Genomic DNA, 16086 nt, shown 5'->3' with positions numbered 1-16086 from the left:
GATTATTCATTTTCAAATTTCTTTTAAATGCAGAAAGAGATTTAGCTTTATACTGCTTTTATTCCACAATATGCAGTTTTACTTAATGCATATTTTTTTGTTATTTTCCAGTAAACCTACCTTGTCTATATTAGTAATATTTGTTGATTTTGAACCAGAATCCGTGTCCGCAGAGAAAAACCTGCCTCCAGTCTCTCAGGTTGGAGACTCAGAGGATCCTTGCTGCTATAGCTGACGTAGCAGCAGAGCAGACAACTCTCTGGATTCTTCATTATGTCTCAGGAAGTCGTTCCACAGAAACCGCGGTCGACCACGGCCAGAATCTGAGCTGAATGTCACAACTTCTCGTTTCTTTGCCATTATTTCTGTGGTAGCATTAGTTGGCTTCCAACTTCCAGCACACGGGGAGTAACGAGGTTGTTTCTGGCAGTAGGAAAGAAGTCAGTTCGTCTAAAAATAAGTACCTGCACCATCAGTGAGGCGACAGTGTGGATATTATCTCATGTATTGTGTCAGTTGGTTTCATTAACTCAGTTTAATCAAAGAAGACGAACTCTGCACTCAGTTCATAAGTCACATTTCATGTTAAAATGAGCGGTTAGGATTTTATCCTTAGTGTGTTTCTAATTAAATCTTTGTAAACCTTTTCTTGCTTTTTATATGATAATCTAATGTATTTTTGATTTATTGTTCAGATGTAAAAACATTTTTCTCAGCAAAAGGACAAAACATAACAAAAATCTGGCAAAATTTTAGGAATTCATGGATGTCATCAGCATAAATCTAATGAAAGTGAACATACAAAGTAAAGAATAAAAAAACATAAATATATGCACTAATTTTAAGTAAAATTGTTGTAGGGCCTTCATTGCATGATTTATAAATAACAATAATAAAGAAAAAATAACTGCAGTTATTTTTTTAAAATAATTCAGTCAGAAATTCCTTTAACTTGTTTTAGATTTTTAAAAAGTCAGGTTATATTTTTAGATATTTAAATAACTTTTTATGCATTTTTCAGGATTGATAAAAGTGGAATAAAACCAATTCCAGATAGTATGACAGAACATACAGATAAACAAATACATTTTGCTTAATTGAAAGTTAAATGAGCCACCGTTATTTAAATGTGGACAAAAATCTTAAATATTTCCATTTAAAAATAATCCGCTTGGAAACTTTAACCATGCAAGCAGCAAGAGTCAGCAATGGTGGAGTCACTTCTGCTAACCCACCTACACCAGAGCAAATTTTTAGCATAGCATTTTGCTAACTTTGCACATGTTTAGCGCATGTAGCTTCCCATTAATTTTCCCGGAATAAATTCCATAGCGCTAATTTACTTGACTGTCAATTTTGTCAAAGTGTCAGTTTAGCTAAAAGTCAACAACTCTATTAAACTCTATTAAACTTTTTGTTAAATCTTCAAGTAGTTAGATGTTTATGTACATGCTCTTATTTTGAAGTGAGTAGTTCCATTTCCTTTTGTTTGTCAAAAAACTTTATTGAGGAAATGGCAACTACACAAAATGGACAAACGAGTTACACAGAAGGATACAGCACTTACATGAACAAACAACTATATGAATTGTGTTAAGAGCCTGCTCTTAGCGCATTAGCATTAGCTTCTACTAAATACCATGTTGATGTAGCACTTTAGTGTTAGCAGAGCTTATGTTTATTATTAGTGCTTTGGGTTTAGCACAGCTATGTTTTTAAAGAGTTGTTTCAATAATAAATATTAAAAAATTTACTTTTCGACTGTCAGGATTCAAGCCAAGACGAGGGAGCTGAGGGAACGCCAAGCCCGGGAACGGGACTACGCGGAGATCTTGGACGTCAGCCGCCCATTGGATAGATCCTCTGAGGAGGATCACACCTACTCCGGCGTGAACCCTCTGAACATGGACAGCAGTCACAGCCGGGCTCACAGCCCCCGTGACGAATATTCCCACGTTCATCACCAGCACCAGCACTCTGACTCTCTCTACTCGCCGGTCAGCCGGGCCCGAAATGACCGGCCTCCATCCACAGACAGGTAGGCTTCCTGCAGCTCTGTTTGTCTGCTACGCTCACAAACTGAGGTTTCCTTCATTACTAAAGGGGATCTATTATGCAAAAATTCACATTTTGCACATTTCTGTACTTCCATTTGGGTCTTTACTGCTTCTAAATCAGCTTAAGCACTCACAAAAAAACCCAAAAACATCTAGACACCAAACGTTAATGTTTTTAGGTTTCTGGAAAATTAGCTGTTTCAAAAACTTCCCGAATGCAACGTCAAAACTTAGCAACCCCACCAAAGCCCAGCTGGTTACCTAGCAATCCCAGCAGAACTCCGCCCGTTACCTAGCAACCCAAATTGAGCTTCAGCACGTTTGGTTGGCTGGTTTTACTACTGTATGTGGTTTACAATGGCTGCTGGAAAAGACAAATGTTTTCTTATCGTCTTATCATCCAGAAAACTCTTGCTGCATTCTGATTGGTTTCGCACGAGGCTCTAATGATTCTTTTCAAAAATGTACGGTTGTGTAATTCTACATCTCTGGGGCCATTTTCACATGCGATTGTAAACGTCGAGTTTGGTTAAATCTCTGTAAGTAAGAATGATTTTAGCCAAAAAATGTAATGAACTTGTTTTGTATAAAAGCATAAAAGGTCACCCGTTAATATTTTAGGACTTTTTATACAAAATCTGTGACATTTGTCTTCAGATTTTCTCATCTTTATATATATATATATATATATATATATATATATATATATATATATATATATTCCCAATCGTTCTCCATTTTATCATTGGTTCTGCCTCAGCCGTCAGACTCCCTGGATTTATCTAACCCGGTCTTTCGGGGACTCGTTTAGGGTCACATTTATGCAAAAGCAGCAAACCGCAGGTTGGCTGTCACACCTGGAGAAGAAAATAATCACAGCAACAGAAGGCAGGCAGTAAATGTCAGCTGTGAGTCGCCACGCGCCGCTCTCTTGGGGACGGGGGGTTTGCTCAGAGGAGAAGCAGCGGGTGAATGGAGACCTTTGAAAATCCGTCTCTCTTTCTGTCTCCCTTGACCTTTCTACCTCTTTTCTTTCCATCATCTGTTCTCTTGTTGATGTCACCTTAATGTAACCTTTTCACTTTGTAGCATTTTCCAGGCTTTGTGGTGAAAATGTGACCTGAGCTTTTGACAGCTGATTGACAGCTGTCCATTATTCCAGAAAACTCATATTTTGCATTCGTATTTAGCCTCATTATGGGAAATATGCATACCAAACCTCTAAAGTTCTTTGTGTCTACACTGCATGTCTGTTCTGGACTGCCAGCGAAGGCTTTATATCAGCGGATACTGACAACTATTGATTCCTTTTTTCTTAGTTTTTTCTTGCGATACAGATCGCTACAAGAGATCTTTCCTGTCCATCTACATTTACAGCATTTAATTTGCTTTTGGGATCAATAAATATTTTTGATTTGAATTAAATTTAAATGTCTGAAATATTGACAAACTGGTGACGTTTCCTCTTTTGTCCACAGTTTTCTGTGGAGTTGTACTTGTTTTCTCTCAATAAGTACTCCGTCACGCCGTTGTTTTTTATTTTTAAACAGCAAAACTATAAACTGCTGCTGCGCGAGTTACTCAGCAGGTTGTTGCTAGGTAACCAAAAAGTGAGAGAGTATGTGGATCCCACCAACCTAGCATAGCCAGCCATGACAGGTTGAGCGGCTTATGTCTTTATACTTTTTATTTACTTTAATGTCTGAATCAGGGTGCAGTGAAATAATTGAAAATTGTTGAAAATCTGACATGCCGTCTATTGATATTGATCACGTGACTATTGTGGTATTTATTATTGTTTTATTGCCCAGCCCTAGCTGTAGCTCGTGTATTGTGATTTATTGTGCTGCTGTTGTCAGTTTTCAATACTGTGGTCAGTATACATTACAAGTAGAATTAAATTTTATTCAGTGACAGAATGTGATAATTTTTCAACATCCAAGTTTGGTCTGATTGAATCAAACTTCAGTCTGTTTGCCAAGACAGTGCGGTTCGTTTCTGTAGGTGTGAATGCATAATCAATCTCTGATGCAGACCAAAAAAATCAATCTCTTATCCGCCTACAAACCTCGATCTCAGTTTATACTAGAGACCGCTCCAAAAGCAGGAAGTGAACTACAATGCAAGGCATTCTGGGTAAATAAAACCAAGCAAACGTGCTAGTCTAGGGCTAGTGGTAGAAATGTTTTGCAAAAGCGAAATCCTGCAACCACTAAAATCTGACGCTGCTCCGTTTTTGTGTACATTTTGTGAAGAACGAAGTTGCGCTCAGTATCCTTTTCGTGTCGTTTCATGTCGTGGGTCTTGGTGCAGCGCCCCCACAGGTGAGGAGGGAAAGTTTTTTCAAAGGGTTTGGTTTGTGTGACACAGTTTAATGTGAAATCGAACCACGGCAGCTGGAAATGTAAGAAATGTTGCAACTTTGATCTATCAGGTGTGAAAACACATTATGACTCCAACATCACGCTACTCTTTTTCAGCCATTTCTCTCATTTACTATCATAAGAAACCTTTTTCCCTTAGTGTTACTAAAAACTTTTGCTGCTTCAGGCGTCAGAGTGTCTTAAAGTTTACAATTTTAAATGGGTGAATGAACAAGCTGTAAAATGTTTATCTTTAAACCCAACATCCATTCCAACTAGTTAAATTTAACTACTTTATTTATTTCCTGATTTTCGGGATGCACTATAAAGCCAGTATTAATTGACACTATGTGTTTTATATTTACTTCTCTTCCCTTTTGAAAAAATTATAATCTGATTCAGTAAAATAAATTGTTGTCACTGTCACAAGACCGAACAAATACAACATGCAGAAGCAAAATGGAAATAAAATTTTTTTAATCAAAATAAATATTTCATTGTTTTATGTCTGAGTCAAGATTATGACTCAGACTGTTTTCATCATGTCTACTTCTGATTTATGAATTGTATATTTTATTTACCTGTAATTATGATATTATCTGTGAAAAGTGTGTAAAAATGGATGTTTAATGTTTGATAAAATGGATTGTAGGAGCAAAATTACATGTTTTAAACATGTTCATCTTTTTTATTTTGCAAAAAAATATATTTTCCCACATTTTCTATCTTTATTCACATCCTAACTGTTAACATTTCAGTAAAGTTCAGTGAGATTACTGCAGTTTAAAGTTGTACCCCTAAAATGTAAAAATAATGTCTGCATAAATTCTTTAGGTAATTAGATTTCTTAGTGTTGCCCTTCAGGCTTTTGCCCCTCTAAACCCTTCAGAGACATTACTATTTCATATGATTTGGTTATAACAGGGAGAAATTACATTTTCAGATATTATGTTTCTTTTCTGTCGACTTTAGGCTCGGCTCTCGCTTTAGTTTGCCTCTGGTGGTCTTTTTAGAGCGTGAAGCATGTTCACATCTTCCCAGTTTGAATAATTCATTTGTCCGAAAGCCTTCATGTGACTCTGGACAAAGTATTCAGTGTGTTTCCTTCAAGCTAGGGGAGGCGGTTTAGATGCCACAGATCGAACCTTTTTAGACTTATTTGGTTTTGTTCCCAAATGCTACTAAAACATAAAACAAATAGACTTTCTGGGAAAGTCAGGAAACGTGTTTCCTGTTTCTCGTCTGAGCAGGAAGTGAATTAGACCCCTGCTGTGGTAGGCAGAGGCGGCCAGCGTGTCTCAGAAAGTGTTTTTGTTTGTTTTGGGATTTAAATGGTAGTGTGAACTGATATCAAACTAAAAACAACTCTATAGAAACAGATTGAAGAGGAAATGTTATTTTACACTAATGATTTCTCAGATGAAAATGTCAGGCGAGCTACAATTAGCTGGAATATAAACAGTTTTACGTTTCTTTTGGGGTCAGCGTCCGTTGCTGAAGCCCTGAATCAAGCATGAGGTGGCTTTCAAACTGTCACAGTGGTTTATTATTACACTGTGTGCTGCTGACTATCACAAGATTATGACTCAGACTCAAACTAATAGGGGTCAAAGATATTATAAAGCGATGTTGTCTCACTATAATACTGAAGAGAATGTATTTAGCCGAAGGGCGAGTGTTTCAGCAGGATTATACGCCACCTTTTAAACCTCTTAAACTGCAAACAAGAAGTCCAGTCATAATAAAAATGTCAAAAGACCAACTGGGATAATTGTGTAAGTGCCTGGTGTTATATTTTCAATTCAGTTACATGTCATTAATCCCTAAGAAATTCAGGTAATTACAGCTTAAAAATTTGATTTTACTCAAAAATTCATCATACAGAACAGAAACAAAACTGAAGTTATCATCTTTGGACATAAAGAGGAACGATCTAGAGTCGATGCACAGTTTCAGATATTACAACTAAAAACCAGCCATCAGGATGGAATCTGGATGTAGGGATGTAGTCTGACCTGAACCTTCAGAGCCACACAAAGACGGCTACAAAGTCGGCCTTCTGAAGAATATCTCCAGGATTAGAGGACTAATGTCCCAACAAGATCTAGAGAAACTCATCCATGCGTTTATCTTTAGTCGCGTTTATTACTGCAAAAGTGTCTTCATGGGTCTGACTAAAATATCAATCAGATCCAGAACGCTGTTGCTGGCGTTCTGACTAAAACCAGGAAGACAGAGCACATCACCCAGTTATAAAGTCCTTACACTGGCTTCCTGTAGCTCACAGAATAGATTTTAAGATACTGTTGTTAGTTTATAAATCACTGAACGACTCAGCACCACAATACATTAAAGACCTGCTGTTGTTGTGTCAACAACCCCTCAGGTTCTGGTTCTGGATGCAGAGCAGAACCAGAACCAAAGGAGGAGAAGCAGCATTCAGCTTCTATGCACCACAAATCTGGAACAAACTTCCAGAGAACTGTAAAACAGCTGAAACACTGAATGTCTTTAAATCTACACTAAAAACTCAGCTGTTTAGTCGCTTTTGAAACCTAATTAATGAAGAATTTAACGATGACACTTGACTAAATGTAATGTTTTGATTGTTTATTCTATGTTGCATAACTTTGTGCTTATGATGTAAAGCACTTGGAAATGCCTTGTTTCTGAAACGTGCTAAATAAAATTTGATGTTTTTCCAATATTATATGAAATAAGCTCAAGTGGTGAATGAAAAATCTGCAGAATGTGAAAATGTTTTATTCGCTTAATCATCAAAATAATCAATTATTTAAATCATCTTTAGCTGCAACTGTAATGTAAGTATACATTTTAATTTAAAATTTGATTCTTTGGCTTTGGCAGGATGCAAAAACTTGACATCTCCACCTGACGTTAGTGAAAGCATAAATACCCGTTGCATTTATGAAATGTATTTGTTGATAATCTAAGGCTCAGTTTAAAATGCTCAGATGTTTGGCACCAATCTGCATTTAATTATTTGAATTAGTTTATTGGTTTGTGACACAGGGGCAGGGATTTTTTATTAAAGTGGGATTATTGGCAACATTTGAAATGAATAAAGGTAAAAAAGTCCCATGTAATAAGCAGTCTTCTTAATCTTCCTGCAGCATGTTATCCCATCTTGTGCTGGTCAAGAGGAAATTTGTGTTTAACCTTTACTCCGACCCTAATGAGAAACCCAGAACCACTCATGTTCTCCCGGTTCCTGCCGGAGCGGTGACACGTACAACTGGCTGTTCTGTGCAGCTGCAACAATACAAACTGCAATTCATTTTTAATCACCTGTTCCTCCTTCAAACGCCACGCCGTCACAAATTTCAATTTAACAGCAGCGGCCTGAAAAACAAAAACAGCCAGAGGAGGCTGGGAAGGAGACCAGTATGAGCCGCCGGGAGTCGTTTTCCATTTTCTTTGCTTTTCTGGGCCGTGTCGTAAAGTCCGGTGGGCTCGAAAAAAGACATGATGCTACGGAGCAATATTTAGGAGAGCATGTTTCCTTCTCTGGATGTCTTTAATTTATGCAAAGCAGGTTGAAATGGTTTGGAAAGTTCTTGATTCCTCTATAAAGTCCTTTAAAATGCTTGATTGTCAAACGTGGCTTTGTGATAAAGTCCAATCTAATGTTTTACTAAAAACCTAAATTCGTAAAGCATTATTTACAGTTCAAACCAGATATTAAAGATAATAAAACAACACATACACATTTTTTTCTCAATGTCTGAAGTTAAATCAGACCAAACTTTTCTTTTTTAAGTCAGTTAGAATCAGAAAAATGATTTATGTTTGCGTAAAATGTTGTTACAATTTTAGTTGACCTTGTCTCTACTGTAGAATATAAATACTATCATTAGATATTATTATTAACACTAATAAATAGGCCTGTCACGGTAACAAATTTTGTTGGACGATAAATTGCCCAGCAGTCATTGCAATAAATGGTAATATTATTGTTTTCAGACCATTTTCAACTAATGGCATAAAAATAGAAGAACATGTTCTAAAAGATCAACAAATATTTAACACTGGAACTTGAAGGCATTTTAAATATCCAAAATAAACAAAACAGAAACAACAAATAACATTAATAACAAAGTCTCTGTAAACAAAATTGTGCTGAAAAAAGAGCTAGTTGAGACCAAAACACGAGACTGAAGACTTTTGTCATCCAGTTTTTGGTATTTAAAAAACAAAGATAGAAAATGCAAAAGAAAATAATTGATTTCATTTTAATATATTGTGTGATTTATTGATTTATTTATTTTTAACAGGCCTAGTAATACATTTCATGTAATCGTGTATTGAAACCGTCTTCTTTAGTTCCACACTAGAGATAAAAACTTACCTTGAAAGTGCTTGAATTTTACTGTGAGAAAAACCCTGAAAGTAACATCATGTTACCTTGTGATTTTAAGTGTAGGTGGAAAGGTATAATATGATACAAACACTTTTTTTATTGTTCTGTTTCAGTTTTGGCTCCCATTCAGGTTACATAATCGTACCTTTGAGACTCAATAAATCAATAAATCCAAGAGAAATATTGCACATTTCCTTCATTTCCCCCAAGAAGCGCACAGAATATCCAAAAAGTGTTTTCCCAGCTCATTACTCCTGCGTTTTGTCCTTGTCTGGTGCAGTTAATTAGTTACCTCAGTAAAATCTCTGCAGCCAGGATGTTGGGCTCGACATTTGCTGCATCACCCTCCATCCCTGCATGAATAGCCGAGCGAATTAGGCGCTATTGTTTTATTCCCCCCCTCTCGTCTAAGCGGCAGCGGTGAATGCTGGGAAATCCCCCGAGGAATCGGTGTGATTTGATTCCTGCCGTTTTTTTGTGTTTTTTTTTTTTCCTGAGGAGGCAGCGCTTCTTATTGAATCGGCTCCATTACATTTCATCTCCGCCGGGGGAATAGGAGGCCTCGGAGTGGGCCGTGTTGTATCACAAACACACCAGAAAACAGCGGTGCAGCAAACAAACAGACAGCGTCGCCTTGCTCCTGTTCGTACGCTGATAAGACAGGAGAGCGTGTGCATGTGTGAGCTTAATTCATCTTTACTTCATGTATTTTAGATGCGTTTGTGGCAGCAACATCCTTCCCTGTTTAGATGCATGTGTATCTGTCTGTTTTTTGTCGCGGTGCCACATATGTTGGCTGTAAACGTGGAGGAGCGACGGTGACGAATCAAAAGGTGAGTGGGTGTCGTACATAGAGAACGGTGACAGGTATGCAGTAGCCTGCAGTGATCGCGCAGCTTCTGGCTTCAATAAGACGCCGCGGTGTTGACGGCGAAATCAAACGAGGCCTAAATTAACCAGCGAGGTGGTGCGAACAAATGCCAGCTTCCCACACCAGGAATTACTGCACGTTCCTTTATGTAGAAATTTAGTTCAGAGAAGAAGTATTTTAGTGTGTTTTCACACCTGGTAGTATGACATTTCAGCAACAATGCTGTTCAAAGTGCTTTACATTACGAAAATACAAAAACATCAAAAACAAATAGTCAACAATTGTGAAAATCATCAACAGATGGTAAACTGTGTTCAGTTCCACTGTTAAAATCCATTAATACACAAAAGAAATGGCTGAAAAATGAGTAGTGTTATGTTAGATTGAGGTACTGATAGTCTATAAGACTTTGTTTGGGGGATCAAAATTGCAACATTTGTTCAATTTTCAGCTGCTGTGGTTCTTTTTCACTCTGCACAGTCAAACAAACTAAACTCTTTGAAAAACATGTTCCCCTCCTTGCCTGTGGTGGTGCTATACCAAGAACAACTACATTAAACGACTCAAAAACCTGAGTGCAACTTCCTCCTTCACAAAATGAAAACAAAAATGGAGAAGCATCAGAATTTAGCGTTTGTATGATTTCTCTTTTGTCGTTGATAAAAGACCATGAGCCAGTTTGTTTTGGTTATATTTACCCAGAATGCCCTCTGTTTTATTCCACTTCCTGCTTTTTGGAGCGCTCTCTGATCCGTTGGGTGTTAACATATGCATTCGAACCGCACCAGAGTTCACTTCAGCCAAACTGAGACCAAGGTTTGTAGGCGAGCTAGAGTATGCTTTTTTTGTCCCCATCAAGGTTTGATTAAACATTCATACCTCCACAAATGAACTGGACTTTCCAGGTTAACGGACTATCCATCCATCCATCCATCCATCCATCCATCCATCCATCCATCCATCCAGAGTTGGGTTGTGCTTATGGACTGTTTTTGATTAAAGCGAACTAAACAGGGCTGGAGGGAATAAACCCTTAGATATAAAAGACAGAACTTTGTCCCAATCCCTTAGTTACTTAAAGACCTCAAAAACAAATGGTCACCAAACATTTCACATGTTTTTATTATTATTATTGTGTTTATATATGAGCTCACATTCTAGCTGAAGATGTTGCTCTCACTACTTCTATCTTTGGCTTCTGTGTTTTCCACCAAAGCATAATTCAGTGCTATTAACATCACATCAATGCTCTTTGGCAGCTTTTTCTATATTAGAAAAAGCTATTAAATAATCCTATTATGCAAAATTAACTTTTTGAATGTTTCCGTTCTTCCATTTGGGGCTCAACTGCTTCTAAAAAACCCCACCTAGATATTTTTTGCCAATAAGTAGATGTTTTTTAGTGTCTGGAAAATGAGCTTTTTCTAAAACCTGCTGATTAAGTCAAAGGCATTCCGCCGTTACCTAGCAACGCCAGCCAGCCCAGCCCGTCACCTAGCAACCCAGGTGGAACTCCAGGACCTTTGGCCTGCTGTTCTTACCATTATACGCTGTAAAATGGCTGCTGTATGTTATGTTTGTTACATGGTTGTGTAAGTACGCATTTGCTCACAGCCATTTTCACATGCGAGTGTAAACGTTGAGCTCGGGGGCGTGGCCAGCAGCAGGTTATTTGGATTTAAAGCGACAGGACCCCCTTAAACATCACATTCTGAAAGGAGCTCAACATAGGCAGGAAAGAGCGGACTAAAATTTTATTATCTAAGAATAAATGCCCATCCTAACTATCCTAACCTGTTCCAGGCAGTACATTAGGTCACCTTTAATCAGTGTGTATAGCTCCTACATCCACTGTCTGTGCTTATTAACATAGAGATAATTCATCTAGGCAGCCAGCACACACACAAAAAAAGAAGAAACATTTGCGTCGGCTCCTAAAGAGCTTAGATTGCTGCAGCTAATTAAGCAATAACGGAATGCATTCAATGTTGCATAAGAGCACAAACAATCACTCAGGTTCTTTTGAGGCTCTGTTAGAAAAAAAAACAACCAAACACTCATTACATTCACAATCACATGCAAATCAGTGCATCCCCCTGTAAACACTGTATGACTGCAGCTTTAGAAACAACCTTTTACTCTCATTATCCCCCACAATCCATTTAGCATCAGACGCCTCCTGATGTTTTTCCCTCTCCAGTTTCTGTAATCCCACACATCTGACCTGAACGTGTCTCCTAATCTGTTTATTACATCTGTTTGGACAGCAGTTTTGTCTTCATAACACATTTACATAGAATCACCACGTATTTTCTACATAATATTCTCCTCTTGGGTGCTTTAATCTCATCTTTCTAACCCTGCATGAAACCCAGCGTGAGCAGGAAATTTGTGGAGAAATGGCGCCTTTTCCTGCCAGACTGACCTGGAGCTGTGAGAACTTGCAGCTGTGACTTTTCGCTCTTTTCGCCATCGTTACAACAAGCTCAGTCACATCCCTCCGTGCCTCAGCTGCTGCACTGTCTGGCGCGTAACGTGCCAATGGTCTCGCCATCAAAATGTTGGCTTTCACCGCGGTGAGGAATATGGATGTGTGTTCGCGCCACTTTACTGAGCAGAACAGGATGTCTTACTGCGGCTCGGGGAACATCGCTGCGCAGGAGGTCGTCAAATCATCGCTCTAATATCGGGACGAGGATGGGGACAGAATTTTGAACTGGTGCCACCAAACTCAGACTTTTAATTAAAAACATTTGCATACAAAAATAATTGACTACAGCAGGACAGTTTTTAATAAACTGAAGGAAACTAAAGGGGTGTATAACTGAACCGTTTCCAACTATGCATAGTAGCATAATGCTATATATTTAGAAAGTGCACCATCTTTCTAATTTGATGTTTGTTTTAGTTTTGAATATTAAAACAATTGTACACATTTAAAATATGTAAAACGGATAAACAAGCGTTAGTATATAGAACCACCAAAAACTTTATCGTTTACCATGTTTGTCTTCATAAACTATGTTCAATTTAAGTACTGATAGCCTCAAAATTTATTGTACAATAGTTTACTAACTAAAAAGGTAATAGTGCTAATCATAAACATTACTTATGCTACACCAACACAATATTTAGCGGAAGCTAATACCAAATGGCTAACTTCAATTCAAATTATATCTGCCCTTGAAAGACTACAGCTAATTTAATTTTGACTTAATTTACATGTTCTATAATATTCTTTGATATTGTGTTTATCTTTATATTATTGTTTGTTGTTTGTGTTTTATTTTGTTCCTTAATGTTTCTTGTTTCAAATAGTGATTCGGGGGGGAAAAAATATAGAAACCAGGAGAGAAAACAGAAGTACTGCATAAAGAGCCTTCATCCACTTCAAAATAAAAGCATGAATATAAACCTCTAACTACATGAATAATTAATAAAAATCCAAAATTTTGACACAGATGTTGAACTTTATTCAACTAAAAGTAAATTGGCGCTTTAGCTAAATTAATTTAGGGGAAGCTCGGTGCGCTAAATGGTTTCAAAGTTACCAAAAGCGCTAAATAAAAAATTTGCATAGTTATATTTACTTCTTGGCACGTCTGCGCTGCTCACATTTGTTGTTTGATCAGACAGACGTCCTTTGAAAATAATTTAAAATGGTTCCTCTGATCAGTGTGTACGACCCCAGAGCAGGAGATTGTTTTATTTCAATCATTCTGTCAACCACCATATGCTACTATAGAGGCGAATGGGCTTTATTGTAAATCATAAAGACAGGCGCGTTCGTTTACATGTGTAATCCCTGGATCAGGGCCAGAAGCTACAGACAGGAGGGATCTGGAAGGCGGTTCTGTTCAGTGGCTGTTTATGGGCCGTTTGGATCGCTTTTGGGTTGGAACAAAGTAAGCTGTTGAGAGCTTTACTGCTACATATCCGTAGTGGAAAACCAGCAACATCTGGCTATTCTTTTAGTAACTGTGTCTGCTGAGTAAAAGAAAATATTTGTTTTAATTCCAAATCACAAGAGACTTTATGTTCAATGTGTGGCCCCCCCAAGTACAATTAAACAATTAATCAAGTTTGATAAGCTAGCATAGAAATTTTTTTATAATTACGCTTTTTTCATTCTCTTTGGTTTTATTGTAAAAGTCGACTTTTGTGCACCAAAGACAAGCCTGTTCATTTACATGTGTAAATTTAAATTAATTAATATAAAATGGGTAAATACACCAAAATTTGATTTTAAAAAATGGACCCAAATCCTATTTTTGCAGATTTATTTAATAGATCAAAACAAATTGGAAATTGGATGCTTTTCTTTTAACAAGGCAAATGTGCAAAAACCATATTTTTGGGGTATATAATGATTTACACACCCTTTCTTTCAAAAATCTTTAAATACTTTATTTGTTTTAACTTTTGTATGCTTAGTTCATTGTAGTGCAGAGTAAAATAATTATAATTTCTCTATGATTTTACATCGTTTTTGGTCCCCAAGTTATTCTCACTTGACTATTTTGGCTCATGTGACGAAACGTTTGAACATCGCTGATGTAAATTATTGGAAAGAAATGGGTTTGAAAGCAGTTTGTTCCCTGTCTCATCTGGATTTATAAAAAAAAAACAAAAAACTGCAAAATATTATTTTTGGTCCCTTTTATGAATTTATGTTTGAATAAAGAAGGATACAGATTTGACACTTGGTCATTCAGTCACATTTTATAAACAATTTAATGCATTTTCTGGAAAAGAGAAGATTAAAGAGCCTTAATATGTTGGAATTACAGGACTAGATTAAACCTGATAGATCTTAAGAGTGGTAATAACAGTCACCATTGATTTAAAGTCATGTAATTATATTTTACTGCTATTTATTTTTTTATAACAGTTGGTAACACATTAGCAATGTCTCAAATTGAGTTATAAAGGGATGACAGAATGTCTCCGTATTGTTGACTAACACAGTAAGAAGGATTATGTCTCATCTTTCAGTAATGACTATTGATGCTGGGGGGGTACAAACATTTTAATAGCAGGCGGCGTGCTGTGATCACACCAAAAATTACCCCCCTCTGAGTCCTAATCAGGAGCCAAATTAAGAGTTGGGTATAAAGCTGCTTGACTGTGTGCAGTAATCCAAGATTAGTATTGTTTGACGAATCTGTGGGGTGAAGTTCAGAATTTTTTTAAATTTATTTTTGCACATTTTTTGTTTCATTTCCAGTTTTGTACCTTTGAATGTTCCTGTCATCCAAAGCTGTGATCCTCTCAGAGTACAGAATCCAACCGAGCTTCTTCTATCAGCGACCGGAGGAAGAGTAGTCCCTTTCTCTGGGAGAACCTTTGAGCAGAGCTGCTGCTGTGATTTGAAAAGGGTCAGTGGAGGTTGCTCTCTCTGCTGACCAGTTTGCATATTGGACATTTTGAACGTTTCCTGGAGGTGTTTGAGGAGAGAAGGAGAGATCCAACATATGGATGTCTCCTGTCGTTTCTAGTTGTATTTGGTTCCTACTTGAGGATGGATGGATGGATGTTTTGGAAGATGAACTGCAGGATGGTTATGGTTGTTAAAATGGTTGGATGGTTGAATTGTTTGAATTGTTGGATTGTTGGTTGGATGCTTGTTTGGACAGTTGTTCAAATGGTTAGAATAGAATATTCTTTTTTGATAGATGGTTGTTCAAGTGGCTGGTTGGTTGTTTGGATGGTTGTTCAAATGGACGGATTGTTGTTCAGGTTGGTCGATGGTTGTTCGGATGGTTGTTTGGTTGGTTAAATTGAGGACAGCTGGATGGAAGGACTTCTTTCACCATCACTTTATTTTCTTAGTTTTAAATCAAACTGTGTTTCTGCAGCTTGTTTGTTTCTGCTGATAATTTTTACATCTTCACCTCATCAGTCATGACACCAGTTTGCTGTTAAAGTTGCATCAATCAACATTTGTGTCTCCCATCCACTAAATTATCACCATCATTCTTCTTCAAATACATATTCCCGTATTTGGTCCAGTAACTTTATCCATTTGTGAGTAATATTGTCCACAAGCCGTCAGAAGCAGACAAAATCCCTATGAGACTCTGGAGGAATTACAGTGAATAACAGAAAACATGGAGTCATTACTGTGAAAATAGGTGCTGCACATGCAAACACCGAGGGATTAGAAGAAGGAGCTTCCAACGGATGGAAAAAGGGATTTATTGTTGGTATATTTGTGGCTTCTGAGGTCATGCATCTGTTTTTCTGTGTGTTAGTGTGTGCTGAGGGACGAGTTGAAGCCCATTTGCACCCAGTATTGACCCTGTCTGATAGCAGCATGATGTCATTTGGGCCTATTTGGAGCCAGACTGTCCGTCCATTTAAAACCCTTTGAGTTTTGGTTAAAACAAAAATAAAATCACAATCTAATCAGTT

General features: G+C 37.4%; 1 protein-coding gene across 4 annotated transcripts in view; it reads left to right on the top strand.

Annotated features, from left to right (window-relative positions):
- pard3ab (par-3 family cell polarity regulator alpha, b) overlaps positions 1-16086 on the top strand; it is a 258134-nt gene that overhangs the window by 189919 nt on the left and 52129 nt on the right. For all 4 annotated transcript variants that reach the window (XM_028019835.1, XM_028019834.1, XM_028019833.1 and 1 more), the window contains one exon: positions 1769-2038. In XM_028019835.1, the coding sequence (XP_027875636.1) occupies positions 1769-2038 (270 nt within the window). The remainder of the gene's footprint in view (positions 1-1768; positions 2039-16086) is intronic.

The sequence above is a fragment of the Xiphophorus couchianus genome, chromosome 6, assembly GCF_001444195.1.
Source record: "Xiphophorus couchianus chromosome 6, X_couchianus-1.0, whole genome shotgun sequence".
NCBI classification, from domain to species: Eukaryota; Metazoa; Chordata; class Actinopteri; order Cyprinodontiformes; family Poeciliidae; genus Xiphophorus; species Xiphophorus couchianus.
This window is presented reverse-complemented; position numbering and strand designations above follow the sequence as displayed.